Source organism: Balaenoptera ricei, chromosome 2 (genome assembly GCF_028023285.1).
Source record: "Balaenoptera ricei isolate mBalRic1 chromosome 2, mBalRic1.hap2, whole genome shotgun sequence".
In the NCBI taxonomy this organism is placed as follows: Eukaryota; Metazoa; Chordata; class Mammalia; order Artiodactyla; family Balaenopteridae; genus Balaenoptera; species Balaenoptera ricei.
This window is the reverse complement of record NC_082640.1, coordinates 178,641,159-178,662,227: the sequence shown is the minus strand read 5'-3', so window position 1 is coordinate 178,662,227 and position 21,069 is coordinate 178,641,159. Positions and strand designations below refer to the sequence as shown.

General features: G+C 36.0%; 1 protein-coding gene across 8 annotated transcripts in view; it reads left to right on the top strand.

The window, feature by feature from the left end:
* Positions 1-21,069, top strand: part of DICER1 (dicer 1, ribonuclease III) — a 67,531-nt gene that overhangs the window by 16,777 nt on the left and 29,685 nt on the right. For 5 of the 8 annotated variants that reach the window (XM_059914931.1, XM_059914929.1, XM_059914930.1 and 2 more), the window contains 9 exons: positions 1,679-1,742; positions 2,728-2,828; positions 7,563-7,725; positions 8,712-8,842; positions 9,781-9,915; positions 10,376-10,536; positions 12,379-12,547; positions 13,841-14,313; positions 20,043-20,175. In XM_059914931.1, coding sequence (XP_059770914.1) covers positions 2,775-2,828; positions 7,563-7,725; positions 8,712-8,842; positions 9,781-9,915; positions 10,376-10,536; positions 12,379-12,547; positions 13,841-14,313; positions 20,043-20,175 — 1,419 coding nt within the window. In that variant the 5' untranslated portion in view covers positions 1,679-1,742; positions 2,728-2,774. Of the gene's footprint in view, positions 1-1,678; positions 1,743-2,727; positions 2,829-3,973; positions 4,227-6,735; positions 6,925-7,562; positions 7,726-8,711; positions 8,843-9,780; positions 9,916-10,375; positions 10,537-12,378; positions 12,548-13,840; positions 14,314-20,042; positions 20,176-21,069 lie in introns of those variants that run through there. The other 3 variants (XM_059914926.1, XM_059914928.1, XM_059914927.1) reach the window with 3 other exon arrangements.

The window sequence follows — 21,069 nt, the reverse complement described above, 5'->3', positions numbered from 1 at the left end:
CCCATGTTTTCAAGATAAAATTGCTAATTTTCTCATATCTTTATGACTGGTGGTAGGTTTTGCAATTTGGAGTCAGTTGCCAAATTAGGCCATCCTAGGAAACTGGGAGATTGGGCATTATCTTTCTTGGTGATGACATATCTTAAGGAAACATTCCTGAGAAGTGAGACTGGCTAGAGGCTTATTTGGCTTTTATAAAGATTCAAGTACAGCAGAAAAGGACTGGGAAAAAAAAAAAAAAGGAGGGGAAGGAGTCTCTTTCCTTTATTTTCAAGCGGGAGAATTGAACCGCTTATGTTTAATTTGCCCTCACGTCAGCAACCTGTATTATAAACCTGTTATTTTATATCCATAGCCAAGGATGCTCTTAGCATTTAGGCTTTGGTTGGAGTTAAAATTAATGTCTTGGATCTCCATAGCGTATTTGTTACTGTATTAGAGACTAAAAGTTCTTCAGACGTTTTTTAGTTTTATCTGTTAGCTTCCAGGTGTATTTTTGAAAGTGTTTTAATGTCACAATATTGATGTTGTGTGGGTGTGTTCTTTTGTTCACTATGGAACTTCATGGTAGTTGCACATTTTGGGCTTCATGAGAGTAGGAATGAAATCTGGACAGTAATATTTGTAAAGTTAGTAGTATCAGAATCTGTGACACATAATACAATGAATGATTTGGAAGCTTTCTGTTACCAATTTTGAAAATATGCACGAGGAAGCTCTAGATGCCTTTAGACTTCAGACTAGGAGGGTTAGCTGTCTGTTGTTACAAGCCTTTGAAAGAGTACAGCCACATACGGGATTTAGATGCTAATTAGGTTAAGTTTGTTGGTTTATACTAGAACTTGACTGAGCATCTGGTATGTGGCATGTCTTTTTCAGAGTTATCTTAAAGGGACCTATCAAACACGAGTTTTCATGTATGTAATTTAAATCGTAGTCATCAATTAAAATTAGAAAACTTGACCTATTGGCTCCGTAGTATGAACATAAGTTGTCATTGTACTTGGCATGTTAACTTTCTAATTTATCTCTATATAGAATTGTCTAGGGAAGTAAGTTGGATAACTCAACAATAATTTTGTAATAGTGGAGTTGCATTAAATTTTAAAGGATTATCAGCTTATTATTTTGGCTACGGTGTTTCTAGAAAAGAGGTGAATATGAATTGGACAGATGTCGAGTGTGACACATCAGGCCAAGTTGGTGTATTGCATTTGCATCATACTAGGTGGCAGTACAGAATGGAATTAAAAGTCAAAGCATGAGGTAGTTTTTGAAAACACGAACTTACTCATTAGGAGAGTAAAGGGTTATAAGTTCATGTAAAGCATGATACTGACTTACTGTAGTCTTTTAGTATTTTTAAAGCCAGATTTTACTGGGGGGAAAATGTAATTTACTTCCAGGAATTCTCCTTATATCTAACTGGATTGTACTAACAACTTTTAAAAATTCCCAATTGTAATAGAACATAATAAATACTAATTTTTAAAGGGCAGCCCTTTCATACATATACTGTTTTCTTGATTCCCAATAGAGAAATACAAAAATTGTTTTTATCAGAGATCTTATTCTGATAAGATAAATATCAGAAAATTTTGTCAAGTAGGAAATTTCTTAAAGCTGTTTTTTAAAAATGAGTTGTATGTTCTAAAATATTCTCTCTGATTGCTTTTAGGTTACCTAGGGTATGAATTAATACAGACTTGGAAACTGAAAGAACTTAGAATCAGCATTTTGAGGTAAATATGTACATACTAAAGTAGTGTTAAGGTTTCCCCATTCTGCTTTGTTAACTTATTAGCAAAACCAATTTGTGTATGAAATGAGAAAGTTTAACCTCCACGCACGCACTATAGACTAGACTAGACTAGACACAAATAAGTGAAAAGAAACCACTGCCAATTTGTTTTTCCTGAGCTTGTGGTAGTAGAGGCATTGCAGTTAAGGAGCATAAATGAAATCCGGTATCAAATCTAAAAAAAGCAACATTTGTTGATTAAATCAAGCTTTTCATCTCAAGTACTTTACGCTTCCTTACTTTTTGACTTATAATTTTGATTTTGATTTATAATCTCTTAGGATTATTTAGGACCTCCCCTAAATTTAAATTTCTCCACAGTATTGACATTGTTGAACTGTTTTCTTAAATTTTTATTCATAAATGAATTTTATAAAAGAGTTTATCGTTAAATTGTTCTTTGAGTTTGTATTTTTAATTTCCTTTGAGAAATTGAAATTGCTGATAGATTTCATACTTGTAGTGAAAACTTACTGCCAGGTGATTTGGATTACTCAGCCAAGTACCTCTTCTGGTGATCTTCTTTACTTCTTTTGTATATATGAATTTAGGAAATAACACATCTCTATCCTTTTATTTATTTATTTTTTCCATTTCCCTAATCACTATCTTTAGAATTTATGTACTTTGTTTGATTTCCTTGTATTCATTTTTAAATCTTTCCTCTAACTTTTCTCAAGGCAGCGCACGCCCACCCCAGTCTCTGGGAATTAGGCATGCTATTGTTATAGCTCATTCTCTTGTTCTTTGTTTTAGAATAAGACTTAGTATCCTAAAATAACCCAAATGTCTTTTGTTTAAATTTTAATACAAAGTAATGGCCTTTTATTCAGCTTTTCATATCCATAAGGCTTTCTTGTAGATGCGTTTATATTTAGTTTAAGTACAGGAGTCTTAAACTTGGCTATTTTTGCATTTATTTTTAGAGCAGAAGCTTGGGTATGCTGTGATTTTCCAATAAACTGCTATCACAATGTCAAAATGCAGTTCAGACAACAGCAACACAGAGATCTCAAACATTAAGACGGTAAATCTGGGCTTTATCATATGTGGAAAGAGGAAGAGAGTTTTTATTCATGTGTTTTGCTAAGTTATTTCTAAATGAATCATACGAAAGCTATGAAACAACCTCACTGCTTTCATGAGTGTTAATTGTTTGACCAGAAATTTGAAATCTGTGATTGGAAAATAGTCATGTGGATTACTCTGTTGGCTCTGCTGAAGCAGTTAACCTTAGTCAGTTAATCTGTGAAACTATAGAACTTTCACTTACCAGCAGGGATTCAGAGCTTTTCATTAAGACCAAGTTAAGAAAAAAAAAAATCTATTTAAACATGCCAAAGAAAGTAAAAATTGGCAAAATTATAGGTTTTTCAGTTTTCATATTATTGGATTACTTGTTGAGTTTTTAATGTTGGATTTGCTTTCTTCAAATAGATAGTGTATCGCTGGGGCCAGTCACTGTGTACAAAGTGAATGAAAATTAATTTAAATATTGTGACCTTCTGGAAATGTAATGGGGAGGGTTCAATTGCCGTCCTCCATTTCCCTGCAAATTTTCTCTCTTGTATCCACCCTTCAGGGTGAGTAGGAGTGGGGCAGGTATGGATTTCCAAACCAAATACTGTAGAAATATCTTTTGAACTATGATTTTGTTCTGTATGGTATTGTGTGGACATTCATGAATCTCTGATTCAGTTCATCAGATATTTATTTAAATGTACATATGGTACATTATACCAGGAAATTTAAGAGCTGCAAAGAATGAGACACACATCTTGTTCTCGTGGAGCATGTTTGCCAGTGTGCCAGTAAAAGAATAAGTCGTGTATGTATGTGTCTCTGTGAATATATGCAATGTAATATAAGTTATGAAAGGCAAATAGAAACTGTTTGAAGGTTTTTACGTCACGCACGTGGACAATATTTGCATTTTACAAACCTGTATTTTTTGTTTGCCATGTCTGGGGTGTGATTTGGTTCGGTAGGTGGTAGAAATATGTGTGAGACATACAGCTCTTGTACTCAAGGAGATCCTAGTCTAATGGGTCGTATTTATTTATTTACTTTTTAAAACTCTTTATTTGGAAGTAATTAATTTCAACCTGACAGAAAATAAGATTAGGACGAAGAATATGTGCTTTACCTATTTTGCCCCATTTGCTTTATCAGTTGCAGCCATTCTCTCTCTGTATATCTGCGTGTAGTTTCTTCTTCTGAACCACTTGAGAATAAGTTGCATACGTCATGACCCTTTTACTCCTGAATATTTCACTGTCTATTTGTCAAGAAGAAGGAAGCTCCCCTACATAGTCATGGTGCGGTTATCAACTCAGTGAACGTAACGTTGCTGTATCTACAGCCTTATCAGTGGACTCTGTAATGGTCTTTATGGCATTGCTCTCAGGAAAGGATCCAGTCTGAGGTCAGTTACTGCGTTTAGTTGTCATGTCTCTAGAGTCTTCTTTAATCGGGAACACTTTCATAGTTTTTCTTTGTACTGATACTGATGATTTTGAAGAATATAGTTCCCCCTTAAGAAAACGGAACAACAACAACAACAAAAGGAACATTCTTCTATTTTTTTAGACTATTCTAAAAATAGACTTTATTTTTAAACTACTTTATATAGTCTATAATGAAGTTTTAACTAAGTGTTTAAATATTTATAGAGTATTTTTTTAGACTTTATTTTTTAGACTGTTCTAAAAATAGAACATTCATTTACTTTTTAGACTATTTCCTGGCACTGTCATTATTATGAATGTTGTCTACGTGAAAAGAAATGATGACAGTGGTAAGAAGGAGGGTTCCCGCTGTACTTGGTTTCTGGAGGTGGAAGAAGTGTGTTTGCGGGTTTACATTGCTGCCCTCTTTTCTCCTTTTAAAATTTCCATCCACCACCAGGATTTAGGCTCCTTTCCTGATCCCTTCCTCCATGTCTTTGTTTGGTCTTGGATTAACATTTGGGTTGGGTGAAAAGTGAGGTGTCAGGCTTAACAATGATAAGTCATCCTACCAGTAAGCAGCCTGGAGTAATGAAGGAGAAGTACAGTTGTCCTTCAGTACCCACGGGAATCGGTTCCAGGTCCCCTGCAGATGCCAAAATCCATGGAGGCTCACGTCCCTTGCATAGTACAGTTGGCCCTCCGTATCTTTGGATTCATCCAACCAACGATAGATTCGACCTGCGGGTGTGGAGCCCGCGGATAAGGAGGCCGTAGAGCTATCCCAAGAACGGTAGGCAGGTGGGAAGTGCCTGCAAATCTCTTGGGCCTTCAGCGTGACCTTCTGGATCTTAGGAAGTTAGGTAAAACAGCCTTCCGCTTCAGGTTCTCTGCAGCGGTGTTAAGAAGCTTGAATGATCAACCTGAGGGTGTTTATCCTGTGGGCCTGTAGAATTGAGAGAAGTGAATGCTGAGTGTAAAAGGGGTAAAAGGAAAGGCTGTTGGGACTTTGATTCAGTAGAGAGTGAGTACATTATTTCTCATGAAAGACATAGTTCTGCTTGACCCAGGCAAAATAATGACTTGATAGTTTTTCATAATGTACTCTGGAATGCTGTGCTTGCCATCTTCCTCTGAGAGGGATAATGAGAATGGTTTTGCTGTCTGGTCCACGGACACGCCTGCCTTGCTGAGGTCCTTGGCCCTGCAGCCATTTGCCCCTGTACCATTTACTTGAGATCCTACTTGTATTAGCTGGATGTTGAATTCTCATCAACTGAATTGAGCTCTGAAATCAGAATTTGGTATTATACCTATGCATAAAAGAGACTACTCTTGAGACTTCTTGTTGGATTAGCTGCAACAATTTAAGTCACTGTGTTGTACAATGGTTATAAATTTAACATGTCAAGACATTCAGAGTTTTTGTTGTCAAGGAACAAAGAGTGGGGATTCTTTCTTTCCAGTGTCATAGAGTAATAACAATGAACACTGCAAAGCAGTACAAGGGAGAAAATTCCCTTCTACAAGGCAAGTAAATTCTGCTGGTGATGGACTTTCACGTAGAGATTTGAAACCCTAACCCTCTATCTGCAGGTTAGGAATTTTAAAAAGACTGAATTATTATTTTCTCATTTTACATAATCATTTTTATCTTTGGGGAAGAATATATGCAATATAGAAGAGTGCTTAGATACCATGAAATAACTTTTATTTCACAGAATGGTGTTGCCTTGTTTTAATTTATCTAGGATATGAATAATTTTAAAGATACATATGTAAATAGTTGATCAGCTGTGCAGTTGTGATAGGTTGTCAATTGAGAAGAATGACCTTCTGTGTTTATGGTCCTTTGATAAAATGACCAGATGTTGGCAGGCGTTTGAATCCTTCCTGTGTGCAGGCACAGTGCGAAGTGCCTTCCATACAGTTTTCTCATTATTTTATCAATAGTAGCATCTTAGAATTTACAAAGAATGTTTGAAATATGTTTACGTATGTATTTACATGTTTTGTATATATACACATGTATTTTAAAGGACATCAATACTGTACATATTTTCTCTTAAAGATATATTATGGACACAGTTCTATGTCAGTAAATACAGAGCTGTATTATCTTATGGATTTATAGTATTCTATTTTAAGACTAGACCATAATTTACTTAGCTAATTTTCGATTAATTCATTTTAAGGTTATTTCTTGTTCTTAAGTAATATTGCAGCAGTAAATATTCATGTGTTTACCTCTTTGTGCAGCTGCCTAATTCTTTTAGACAGGTTTCTAGGTGTAGAATTGCTGGGTTGGCGAGTACAGAGTGCTTGACTTTTAAAACGATCCTCTTAGATCACGAAAAAGCTAAAACAATTATGAAGAGTTTGAAAAGGCCCATAGGAATGATACTCTGATGTTTCTCTTGTTTCCGTGCTTTCTTTTGTTTTTAACCCTGCATGGTTGTGTAATGGTATTCTTTTTCCCTTTTGTAGTAAGCTGTGCTAGAACAAAAATGCAATGAAAGAAACACTGGATGAATGAAAAGCCCTGCTTTGCAACCCCTCAGCATGGCAGGCCTGCAGCTCATGACCCCTGCTTCCTCACCAATGGGTCCTTTCTTTGGACTGCCATGGCAACAAGAAGCAATTCATGATAACATTTATACGCCAAGGAAATATCAGGTACTAATGAGAACACTAATACTGGAGCATTTTCACTAAAATGGAATAAATTAGCATATAGTTGACACAACTTATATAAAACTCCTTTACCTTTTCAAGCTTTCCTCTTCTGATTAATTTTCTCATTCCAGATACTTTTTTTCTTAATAGTCCTTTTCTTTTCTAACATCTGCTGGGTAATTGATTTATTTGATAGTTTCATTGGTGAAATTTCTTTTTCTTTTTTTTTTTTTTCCCTGTGAAAACCTCACTGTTCCTTAGTATCTATTTGTGTGTGTCTGTCCTCATGATCTGGGTAGGTTTGAACAACCTTGGACTGGAAGAAGAAGCATGGTTATAGTCATTTCAGTTCATATTGTTCTAGAGAAGTTTTCTGTCCCTGTGGAAATAATTCTGAAAGAAATTGTAAATGCCATTTAGGCACATTTACGCAGCACAGCTATGTGTAACCGGTATTTTAATGCCTCTGATTATTATTCTTATATAAAGATGTAGAACGTATGCTTTTTGAAGGGGCAGATTTGTTGGAGGAAGATTTTAGAAAACGGAAATTTTCTGAATTAAAACAAATCCAATTTTCTAAATTCTGTACTTAGGTAAGAAGTGTATATAATCTTTTTTTCCCACTGTATTTCTAGGTTGAACTGCTTGAAGCAGCTCTGGATCATAATACCATAGTCTGTTTAAACACTGGCTCAGGGAAGACGTTTATTGCAGTACTACTCACTAAAGAGCTGTCCTATCAGATCAGGGGAGACTTCAACAGAAATGGCAAAAGGACGGTGTTCTTGGTCAACTCTGGTAATAAAAAATTATTTTATCAAATTGTGTGGAGGAAAATTGGATGAGATTTTATGGTTAAGCAGATTTTTTCTGTGGGTATTAAGTTAAACTCTTGAAAGTATAGAGAGGTTGATGAATAATGTGTTTGTTGAAGCAGAAATATCATTCTGTCTTATTTCTTAACTTTATAGTATTTCTCTTAAATGTTAGTCATCTTACTTCATAGGTGTTAAACTTCAGCTTTTTTCTAAAACGTAATTGCGTTTAATTCTGATTCTGCATTTCTTTTGAAGGATTACTTTCGGAATATAATCTGATCTAAGTGGTTATTTTTGTTTTTGATGTTTTAGCTTCACAAAGTGTATCAAAAGGTGCTTGATTATGAAATAGGTAACTTTGATTTATGGTCTTGCTATACCAGTTGTAGAAAGAAAGTTAGATGCTTAACTTAAAAGTTAGATATTCAGTAAGAGTTTAAAGTACTGGTTTTTATGTGTTTGGGATTAGGTATTAAAATAAAAAGTATAAAATGTGAACATAAACTGCTCAGGTACTAATATAACCATGTCACTCCTCTTCTTTTTTTTTTTTTTTTTAGATTGTCTCAGCATGTGATGTTCTCATGTGCTTTAAATACATATTAGTCTGTCTTATTTCTTGGTGATACAATCTGATTTTATTGAAGAAAACAAGAAGGGTGGATCTGGAGTAGTTGCCATTCCAACCTAGAAATTATATTCTTAGATTGGGGAAAATCACCTTTAAAGAAGAAAGGTGGTATAAGGCTCTCTGAAGTGAATGACAGAGGGTGGGGTGGTGAGTCTAATAAGTGTGTTTTGGAGATAACTGTGAAAATATGATTTTAAATTGGCTATCTAAAAAATTGGTGGTTAGGTGTAATATATAATAATAAGGATTTCCTTAACTGTTTAATTGTTAGTAGTCCAGAGAGCCATTTAGGGAAGAGTTCTCATATTTACATGGCATATTATATTTGTAATCAGCCAACCAGGTTGCTCAACAAGTGTCAGCTGTCAGAACTCACTCAGATCTCAAGGTTGGGGAATACTCAAACCTGGAAGTAAGTGCATCTTGGACAAAAGAGAAATGGAACCAAGAGTTTACTAAGCACCAGGTAAGACTTGTAGAGAATTTTCACTTAATGAATCTGTACAAGTCCTTGGTTTGTAAGATGATCTGTAGCCTTGGTTGTCTGAATTAGGTTTGAAAACTCTACTTTTCTGTACTTTGTCAGCCTAGAAGCTAGCCCTCATGCATTTTCTTACTATAATCTCATCCTAAAGCCAAATAAATTGCTAACATGTATTGCTCTTATTCGATAGAAAAGAAACAGCCTTTACAGTATGATTTACTTGCTTGAAAAACACAAATTCCTATGACCTGTTTCCATCTTGCAGATAACTTGCTTTCAGAAAGTTTACTCTTGAGTTAAATGTCTTGAAACTGAAGACATTTCTTGGTTGAGATCTTAGCGTCTTTGATGGAAGACTTCCTCATAGACGTTTCCATGTAGCCAGCTTGTGTTGAGGGCCTTTCGTGTGTTGGATCTGAAGTGGTTAAGAGATGCTTCCTAACTAACCTCAAGCAGTCCCCAGTTTGCTAGAATGTCTTACATATTGGGTTAAGCCCTCATTAATAAAGCACGTAAAATCCACAGAATGATTAAGTCCCTATCTTCTTCCAGAAAACCTTGTCAGTTTGATGGGGAAAAACTGTGCGAATTGTTTTGTGACCTGATAAAACTGATAGGTCTTATCATTCAAAATTATGGCTGTAGGAACCTAAAAACCTGAAGTAGATTTAGTAGATTTATCATAAAAACATGGTCTCCATTATCAAAAATTTTTTTCTTGTCTCTTTCCATGTTTTCCTAATTTTACATCTTGGTTCTCAAGTACCAGCTTCCATACATTGAGGATTTGGGTTTTAATTTTTACTGATGAGTTTCTTAATCTTCACCTAAAATACAGTGGTTCCATAATCTGATTTCATAGAAGTGTGTCCAGGCAGGTGAATGGCACGTGTTGTATACTGATAGCAGTTTTATTTTAGGTTCTCGTTATGACTTGCTATGTCGCCTTGAATGTTTTGAAAAATGGTTACTTATCACTATCAGACATTAACCTTTTGGTGTTTGATGAGTGTCATCTTGCAATCCTAGACCACCCCTACCGAGAAATTATGAAGGTAAGTTTTTAGATTTTATCAGTCTTAATAATGCAGGTCAAATTACTGAGTATAAGCAATGTTTTTATAGATCAAAAGCAGTATTAGTTACCAGTTTTGGGAACTTGGTTCCAGTGTAGGAATGAATGAATGAATATTAAATTAATGTTCATTTAAATCTATAACCTATAACATTAAACTGTAATAAATTTATAACAAGTTCTAAATCTATAATAAAAATTTAAACATAATATAAATCAATAAATTATATGATCTGTCATAAGTGAATTACATAATCCATCATAGCATATTTAAATGTTCCTTTTTGATAAACTGAGCTTTTAAACAAGCTACAGTAATTCTATAAGTGATAATTTTAGTATTTGTTAGGTCTTCTTGACATGTTTTATTAGGATGCTGTCTCTTTCGTTAGGGCCTTGCAAAATGAATTCCTTACTGTCAGTATCTTTTGTTATGTTAGCTCTGTGAAAATTGTCCATCATGTCCTCGTATTTTGGGACTAACTGCTTCCATTTTAAATGGGAAATGTGATCCAGAGGAATTGGAAGAAAAGATTCAGAAACTGGAGAAAATTCTTAAGAGTAATGCTGAAACTGCAACTGACTTGGTGGTCTTAGACAGGTATGCACTTAGTATTGACTTGGCTTTAATGAGACCTGCTATGACAGTTTTAGACCTTCAGTCTCAGTGCCTTGCAGATAGTCTCTAAGAGAACAAATGGCTGTTAAAAGGAAAGAGCAAGACTAAGAATTCCTTATCAGGACAGTCATCTTCGAATGCAAGAATCGAACGTTATTTCCACAGAGAGTAACGGAGGTGTTTCTGCCTTAAGAGGAAATGTTGCATAAGCGTGGGCCCATCCTATTTGCTGATGTTGACGAGGACTGGGAACTCAGGAAATCGGTGTCTTTTTCTGTCATTGTGTACACTTTGTTGTTCTGACCCACGTGTCCCACATGATGCTTTGAAAGGGCATTATTTATTTACAGTATTCAATATTTTACAACCTGCTTTAAAATAATAGGAAACACCCTCTAGTTTTGAAAGTGGGTGTGAATTTCTAAGAAGATGTTTATGACTTTGAGGTTTGTCTCTTTTCGAAGGGGTTGCTATTTCGAGTTTCATTAAAACGTGCAGATCTAAGTTGGTGGAAGTGAGCCTATATAAATGAGGTTTTTAAATAAGTATAACTAATTCAGTTCATATTAAAATACCCTTATTAGATATAGCCTTTAACAAGGTTAAAGATTACCAAGCGGTGGTTCTTAGAACAGTTATAGTAGAGATGACTTATTTCTCAGGTTATGAAATTAAATCACACATGGGTTTTGAGTACTGGCTCCACTAATTGTAAGCCATGTGACTTCAAGTGAGTCATTTATTGTTCCTGAGCCTGTAAAATGGCATTAGTGGTTTCAAGGGATTCTTTGATGGTCAGTTACATTGACATGGAAAACACCTTGCGGTATACCTGTCATTTAGTAGGATTTTGGAAAGAGTTCTCTGTGGAGTGAGGTGAAAAGGTAACTTGTAGATTCATGAAACTTACGAATCCAAATGTAAGGTGTAATACAAATCTCATGGCCTTAAGGACATGCTGTTTCTGATTTTCCTGAGCTAAGACAGTCTGTGATGTAGAAGTGAAAGGCTGTACTTTTGCTTTTATCTGACCTGAATTAGATTGGTAGGCCTGTACTACTTGAAGTCTTTAGGAGAAGCAGTGGTATTAGAGTGTTTGGGTAAAACTGGTAAGTAATCTGTTGAGTCTGGCATTCCCTAATTCTCAAAATGTGACTCTTAAAAATTCTTTGGGAATAATGAAAACTGTAGTATTTAAATATCTTTATTGTATTTCTTTTCCTTAATTAATTATTATATGCTTTTAGGATTTTATGTGTTGTTCTGGTTGTCGTATTATGAAAGTCATGAAAGATCCAAGGAATGATATTGTAATTGACGGAAATTTGGGGGAGCTTTCCTTATGAAGATATGTTAAAAACACCTTAAATATAAAATTGACGCTTGCGAATGCTAAAAGTTTTCAAATAGTATGGAAATGGATAAATTTAATGATAACACTTCCTCCCTATGATCTTCTCCCCTCCCCCTTCCCTATTTCTGCTTCTGAGAAATAATCATTATTGAGTTTCTTGAGTATTTTGACTAACATTGTTTCTCATTCTGGATGATGCCTAAGGGGGCAAAAGATGAAAAGCTAAACCTAAAAAACAAAATGAAAAACCTGGGATAATAATGCAGTAACAAAATTCATATTGAGACCTAACAGGCAAACATAGTGCGGATAGAAGGAGTACCACTTTAGGAATGCTTGTTGTGAGCCTGCTTGTTATTCCAAATGGAAATAGGAAGTTTCTTTTTTGGTTTAGATATATAATGGATCGTAATGCTGTAGTGAATTTATTGTGTATTGTGTATTGACAACTTTTGTTTCGGATATTAAAGATATACTTCTCAGCCATGTGAGATTGTGGTAGACTGTGGACCATTTACTGACAGAAGTGGGCTTTATGAAAGACTGCTGATGGAATTAGAAGAAGCACTTAATTTTATCAATGACTGTAACATATCTGTACATTCAAAAGAAAGAGATTCTACTTTAATTTCTAAACAGGTAAGCATATACAAAGTAAGTACGGGGAGTATAATAAAAGGCTTCTATTTATTTTTAATGTTGAAATGAATATTCTTCTAATGAGGCTGTTTTATATACATTTTAGTTTAAGGCCTTACCTTCTTACCTCTGGACATTTTTCATTGAATGTATTGCATTGGGTTGAGTTTACTATTACCCGACAGACATTTATATTATTAAATATAGACCTCCCTGGTTTAAGGAGATGTCATGATTATTTAAGTATAAGAAGTGAGTCCAGTTTTTTTTTTTTTTTTTTTTCTTGGTCAGATGAATTAGTTCCTGATCAAACCCCTGGGCTGAATGAATTCTTCTGCTCTTTCTTTGTATGTAACTGGATATGAGCTCGTCATCCCTGAATAGTGCAGCTTTGAGAAGCAATTCCTCAGGACAGTGGTCTTCAAAGTGTGGGCCCGAGATGAGCAGCTTCCCTCTGGAACTTTTTAGACATGCAGATGACAGGCCCCACCCTTGACCTGCTGAATCTGAAGCTCTGTGGGTGGGGTCCAGCTGTCTGAGATTTGACAAGCCCTTCAGTTATCCCGATGCCATTAAAACTTGAGAACCATTGTCCCAGGACTTTGCAGCCAGTTGTGAATGTTGACACTGTATTGAATCTAAGTCTTAATTCTCTCCTGCTGATTTTTTTCTGGAGCAGCAGTGCCCAGGCTCTGCTCAGCACTTGTCTTCTCATTAAGTCCATGTTCAACCCAGTGTGTCTTTTACTTGTCCGCAGAACTGGCAGTTCCTTAGTTTATAGCCTTACTATGGATTTATATTCTGCTCTGAGCTAGGGTTGTAAGATGTGGCACTCTGGGCATAGATAAAGTTCAAGGAAAATTGTTTTGCTTTTCTTTGATACCTAAAATAAAGTTACATACTCTGTTGCATATACATATATATGTATATTCTGCTACATAGTTCTTTGCATATTTACCTAGAAGTAAATGACTCAGTTGTACTTCTGACTAATCACAGTTCTAAAATTGCTTTATTAATTGTATACAATTGCATCTTTTAATTTCTCTTATTTGATTATTTTCACTGGAGAAAACAAAAGGATGGTTCTGGGCATATATATGAAAAAGTAGAGCTTGAAGAGACCATTGGCCCTTCTCCCTAACCTTGGGGAATTAACCTCAGTGTTTATATTAGAGGGGTAAATTTATTTTGAAGGGGCAGACTAAAGACAACTTAAATCCCAGTTAAACTACATATGAAAATAACTACATGATTATTGTTTAGCATTTGGGCCTTTACATTGTTTTGTAGATACTCTCAGACTGTCGTGCGGTACTGGTAGTTCTGGGACCCTGGTGTGCGGATAAAGTCGCTGGAATGATGGTAAGAGAACTACAGAAATACATCAAACACGAGCAAGAGGAGCTGCACAGGAAATTTCTATTGTTTACAGACACTTTCCTAAGGAAAATCCATGCACTATGTGAAGAGCACTTCTCACCTGCCTCACTTGACCTGAAATTTGTAACTCCTAAAGTAATAAAACTGCTTGAAATCTTACGCAAATATAAACCGTATGAGCGACAGCAGTTTGAAAGCGTTGAGTGGTATAATAATAGGAATCAGGATAATTACGTGTCTTGGAGTGATTCTGAGGATGATGAGGAGGACGAAGAAATTGAAGAAAAAGAAAAGCCAGAGACAAATTTTCCTTCTCCATTTACCAATATTTTGTGTGGAATTATTTTTGTGGAAAGAAGATACACAGCAGTTGTCTTAAACAGGTAAATCTCTAAGATTAACATTTTTTCTATAGTAGAACAGGCAGCTTTTTGTTTTGTGAAGTGATATGTTGTAATAGCTTTAAGAGCTACCAGGAGGCTTATGTAAGTGTCCTGTACTTGGCACCATCATCATAACTCATGTGTTACGCTATACTGGGATTGACAGTATGTTTATATATACAATAGCTTTCCCCAAAGGCTAGATTTGACATGACTGAGGTGTTTTCCCCTAAAGGATGCTAATCTTTTCTAATCCATTAAAATAGAGTGCAAGTGTAGGAAAATTGTTACATTAAAGTAAAGCATTCCTTGTTTTACATAAATTGTTAGATTCAGTTAGATATTTATTAACCTGTGACTGTGATGTGTTAGGCATTGTGTTGAGCTTTTCACACCAAGCTTTCTCCTTCAGGTAATCTTAAAGATAAATTTTATCAGGGTATTACTGTGGCTAATTTTTCTGTGTTAGCTTTTTTCCTTACCAGATGTCGATTCAGGTTGGCACGTTTGCAGTGAAAAGTTTTTAACAACTGGATTTGAAATTTGGATTGGTTCATAGACTACATATTAAAATTTTCTGAATCAGAAGAAAATAAAAATGTTAGGGAGGAATTCAGAGGATATTGGCAAAGGTGACAGCGAATGCCAATTAGGTTGTGAATTCCCACCCTACTCCCTTCTTCAATAGAAGTGTATTTTTCCTGAATATAGACCCAGCCAGCCAAGGAGCTACACTTCAGATTTGTGTCAAATGGTCACTTAATGTATGGTTCTTTTGACTTGTGGATGGATGCTCTACTATTTATAAGGGCCAAAAAGGGTCCTTATTTTGCACTTCAGTCTACTTTTCTACAAGATCCATTAATTGGCCAAAGTTGATCCCTAAGAGCCTTTTCTGCAAGTATTGATCTCTGAGGAGAAATTAAGCTTTGTATCCTGAGGTAATTTGGGATTTTTTTTTTTCAAACTGCTTCTGACTGTTTGGGGGCCTTGAGAACTTACTTGAGTAACGAGAAATTGGACTCTGGGGTAGTCATCTGGCGGTTTTCAGTCTGGTAATTTTCATAGTCATTGGGCCTGATCCTTATGATGAATATGAAGTAAAATAACTTTAGGTAGTGAATTACATTGGAATCAGAAGTTTAAGGTTGGAAAGGGACTTCACTGACTATCTAATCCAACCCACTTACTTTTATAAAAAAGAGAAAGGCCTCAGGAGGAAAAGTGATTTGCTCTGAGTTAAATTGCCAGTCAGTGGCGGAGACAACTCTAGAATCCTGATACTCTACCTCCTAGTTTCCAGTTCTTTGTATAATCATAATGCCCTCGGGTATGGCAGAACACTAAAAACCAGTGCTTTCCAGTGGGCAGACTGCCAGGAGGCAGTCCAGGAGTGCATATCTGTTCGGGTTATTTCTTAGAATGGGGGAAAGGCATTTTGGGGGTCAGAAAAGTTTAGTGTTGGCACAGTTGTAAGCCGAGTGATAGACGTACTCCCTGCCCCCATACAGGATGGTTTAAGAATTAAATAAATTTTCTGGGGCTTGGAGAGAAGTCGGGCTTCATTTTCTTCCTTTCCTCTCTTTTCTGCATGCGTTTTTAAGTGTAGAGATGTATCCGCTTTCACTGCAGGAATATTAGCCTGAAAAGGTTTATCAGAAGTCAATGTTACTTCCTATTGACTTCGAGGATCAGATTAGTTGTGATCAACTTTCATAAAGTGTGGCTGGAATTTAGTGTTGGACGATGAATCAGGAGCGGTTTGAGGGTTGGCTTTATGGACAGCTAATTAAATATACAATAGAGGTCTTGTTCCAGTAAGCTTTTTAATAAGCTTAGAAAAACTTCCTGAAATCCAGATTCTTTCCTTCCATCAGTTTAACGGGAGGAAAAACCCTTCTTCAGTGAACAGTTTCATGGGAGTACAAGCTATTGTAATACACAGGCAGTTTTCTACTCTCCTAATTAAAAAAATAAATCACAGCTACTTCTATATATAATGTAGTATGTGTACAGTCTCTGTTTATAGTTTTTCTTTTGCCTTTTGTGTTTAGGGCTTTATCATTTATAATTTACCTTTATATATTTTTTAAAATTTCAGAACACTCCATGAGGGAAGAAGGTAGATGTTTTTACTATATCATAGATGAGGAAAATAACACTCAGTTTGTGACCTCCTAAAATAATGCAAGTATCAAGTGGCAGAAAGTGGTTTCCACTCTCCAAGTCTAGAGCTCTTTTCACTGTGTAATTTACTAGTATTGTGTGACTTTCACCAGTTTTTCCATTAATGTCCTCTTTTTAAAAAAAAAAATTATGTATTTATTTATTTACTTATTTTGGCTGTACTGGGTCTTAGCTGCGGCACACGGGATCTTTGTTGCGGCATGCAGGATCTTTAGTTGCGGCATGCGTGTGGGATCTAGTTCCCTGACCAGGGATTGAACCCAGGCCCCCTGCATTGGGAGTGCAGAGTCTTACCCACTGGACCACCAGGGAAATCCCTATTAATGTCCTCTTTTTAATTCAAGGTGTACCAGAGTTCATTTAGTTGTTATATTTCCCTAATTTCCTTTGGTCTGTTACAGCTTCTTCTTTCCTTGTTTTTGATGACTTTGACACTCTTGAGGAGTACTGGTCAGATATTTTGTAGAATGCCTCTCAGTTTGAATTTGTCTGATGTTTTTCTCAGGATTAGACTGAGTTTTAGGATTTGGAAGAATACTGCAGATGTGAAGTGCCCTTCTGGTCACTTCGTCTCAGAGGGACTCATGGTATTAACACGGAACATCACTGGTGATGTTAAACTTCATCATGTGATTATGATTGCGTTTGCCAGTTTTCTCCACTGTAAAGTTATTGTTTTTCTCTTTTCTTACTTAATTCTTTGGAAGCAAGTCACCAAATCTAGTTTATCCTGGGGAAGGAGGGATTCAACTTCATTCCTGGAGAGGGGCTTATATATATGTATGTTACAGAAATTCTTCTGTAAGGAAAGTGTGTCTCTTTTATCTGATTTATCTGTTTATATTTGTTGAATCATGTTCTTTTATCATTATGAACTCGTGTTTGTTTATTTTATACTTCGGTTATAATCTGATACTAGTTTTTTGTTTTTTGTTTTTTGTACAAGTTGTTCCACCCTGGGCCATTGGGGGCTGTTTGAGGTTAGCTCCTGGGTCCCTTTGACATGCCCTCATCCTTTTGTTTTTTGAACACTTCCTTACTTTCTGGCACTACAAGATGTTCCAGGCTCATCTTGTATTTTTCTTGCATAGGATCAGCCATTTCTCCAAGGAGCCCTGGTTCCTTTTATTTCTACTCACTTTTTAGGTGTATGTTTTGTGCAAGTTATTTAACTTTTTAAAGCCTCAGCATCTTCATCTGTAAAAGAGTAATAATACCTCCCTCTCTTACTGGGTTGTTGATAAGAGACACTGTATATAAAAATGACAGTCTTACCACCTGACATTGTACTTGGGGAGGCTGTATGCACACACATGCACTGTGACCTTTGGGTCTGTGCCAGCGGCGTTGAGTAAGATACAGAGATTGAGGGTAAGCATAAACTCTTAGTTTTAAGAGTAAGTTATGTCTGCTGAATGTAATACAGTTATATTCATAAACTCTTAGTTTTTTATGTCTGCTGAATGTTATACAATTGGCCGTTGAATTTTAATGCTTTTAAAGTTACATTTTCTTAGTAGTTAATTTTCGTGGAATTTTACAGAAATTTTGGTTTCAGGTGAGTTTGAAATTAGGAAAAAAATAACCAGTTCTTTGCTATACATTGTTTGAGAAGCTCTGTGCACTAGAGAACAGCATTCTTTATCAAACAGCTTGCTTGTGGAACAACTCACATAAACTCAGTATAAAATTAGAAGAAACAAATCAGACTCTGTCCCAGCAATTCTGTGGTACTGTGAAATCTAGGCAGTGTGTGTTACTCAGTAACAAGCTCCCTGACAACAGTAGACCTTGTTTTGTTTCTCTGGAAGCCCATAACTTTGCAGGGATTCCTTAAATTTATCTGATAGAGAAATTTTTCTCTTTAAACGTTATCAGCATAGGTATATAGAATTCAATTATTGCTTACAAGAGATTTTTTTTTTTTATTCATGTGCACATTGTTTCTGCTCTTCGCGGCAGCACTGATGAGTCTTGTTAAGGAGAAGTACATTCACTTGTCGTGCTTCTGCCTCTCAGCCAGTTGACGTCTACCAGATTTATTTTTTTAGGCAAATTAAAATACACTCTTTACCTAATTAGGAGTAACTTGAAATGCATTTTTTTAAACCTCTGTTATGTTCAAATTGATGCTAATTTACATAAACTAAAATTTGGAAGTACATATTATTTCTAAGAGAATTAATTTCATATTTTAGATTTTGGGGCATGCTGTTGGCATGTAGCACTGTTTCCTGTTACTGACATCATAAGTTTATAATAACTAAACGAATCTTGGAACATATTAAAGAAGTTTCTGATTTTGAACTTTTTAAGTACTTAAACTATAGAGCAGACTCTCAAACTAACCTAGACACACAAGTGTTTTACTGATTTGGAGGCAGGAAGATATTCTAGATGGCCCTTCAAGGTTTCTTCCAGGGCTTTGATATTAGCCTGTTTCATGTACTTATTGGGGGAAAAAAAAAAGAATGGTTTGACTTAAAAATGCAATTTTCTATTAGGAATTTATACTATGTTGTATGACTTCAGAAGAACCATATGGAATCGCTTAGGTCAGGTGTGGAACCATTTATCCTGTGTGCTGAGTTTTTGAATGTGGGTATTTCCAAAATAGCTGTAATGGCAACACTAACTGTTAACCTTCTGCACCCATGTAACGTGAGCCCGTCCCGTAGCTCTTTTCCGTTTCTTAGTGGAGGGCCCGTCGGAGGGGACAGGCTTTCTGGGCTAATAACAGAGGTGCAGGCAGAAAGGGGGATGAGCTCGGGAGTATGTCCTCTTTCCTGACAGGCTGGGGTGGGAGCTCTCTTGGCCTTGCAGCGCCGAAGCTCAGTGGCCTTTTGTGCAGAACTGTGGTCAGCGGCCTGCCCAGGGACGTGAGTGTTGGGAATGGAGGTGCTTAACAGCGGATGGAGGGATCCCTTTCCCGAGAGCCGTGCTTCCAGTGGTACCGGGTGCTGGGGTAAAACTACAAGAAATAACGCACTTCTCTTCATGCACAGCTGGAACTCTCTTACTACATGCAGAGGAGAATGAAGTATTCCTTTGGGGTATTTGGTACTTTGCCTAAGTTTGGCCGTGGAGACAAGGGCATGACCATTGCTGCAAGTTCTGTGTGTGCTTAGGGAAGTGCGTTGAGAAAGAGTGTGTGTGGTTTTTTCATTATAAGACTTGGACTAAAGCCAAAATACATGAGGAATCCATGTTTCTCTTTGCCTAGCGCTGTCCCCTCCTGGGCCACATTTCTATGAAGGTCGTCACTGCCAAATTAGAAAGTTTGAGGTACTGTGACCATTTCATTCATCAGTGTAAATCAGCCCTGTACTTGGTGTTACAAGTATTTGGTCCACAGATCGACGCAGAGAAGAGCGACAGTGATTTCTTTTTAAGCTAGTTGAAAAAAAAAATACCAAGACTATTTTGTTAGGTATGTTGGCAAAAGGATATGTATTTCCATTTTAAGGGAGACCTTACAAACAAAAGTTTAAAGTTTTTTCCCTCAGCAGTGCTTAACTTCCAAATGTATATAATTTTCTTAGATTGATAAAGGAAGCTGGCAAACAAGATCCAGAGCTGGCTTACATCAGCAGCAATTTTATAACTGGACATGGCATTGGAAAGAATCAGCCTCGTAACAAACAGATGGAAGCGGAATTCCGAAAACAGGAAGAGGTAACCTAAGTTCAAATAATTGTACAATAACAATTTTCAGAACATATACAAACTCTGCCCATAGGAACTTCCTTTCTTTATAGTTCCTCTGCATTTTTTTGGTAATATAGAGTACTTGTTCGTATAGAAACTAGCCGTCTCCTTTGAGGTAGCTGTATAGTGATTCATACGTTGAGAATCTGTCTGGAAAATCAGTTCTGTGTCTTAATTGCCATCACCCATTTTGTTTTCCTTTATTGGGCTGATGGCACACAACTACATTTTATAGAAAAAGAAAGCTTGCGCAAACTTAACTCCTTTTGACTCCATACGACTCTGAAGCAACAAACTGAAATTTTTTCCTAGAGAGTGTTTTGTTTTCTACTTAAAGTCCTGCCTTGGTTGAGTCCTTTAAAAATAACAATATATTTTAAAGATTTTGGCCTAATTTTTTTCATGCTTTTTAAGATTTTGATATAGGAAATAGCATTGTAAAGATGCTAAAACTTAATATAGTGTTCCAGCTTGCAAATAAAAACTTTTTATTTAAAATTTGTTATTTAACTTAAAAGTAGCAGAATAATTCACGTTGAAGTCATTTCTATGTGATAGCTCTTTGATAATATTCCAAGTTTGGGGCGTCTAATAGCCAGAGTCTGACAGATCAGTCTAAAACCCAACTTACTTTCGTATTTAACTTATTCTGGATTGGGAAATGATGTTACCTTAAATCTAGTATGAAAAAATTTTTCACTTTAAAAAAAAATCATTTCTGATCCCTTAAATGTGTCCCAAGATGCCAGAAAATAAGTAATGCTTTGCTTGTAATTTTTAATTCCAAGTGATTTAGGGATTTTAGTGAAAGAGTTTTGACATCTTTGGAGGGATGTTGGCACAAACTCACAGCCATAAGAT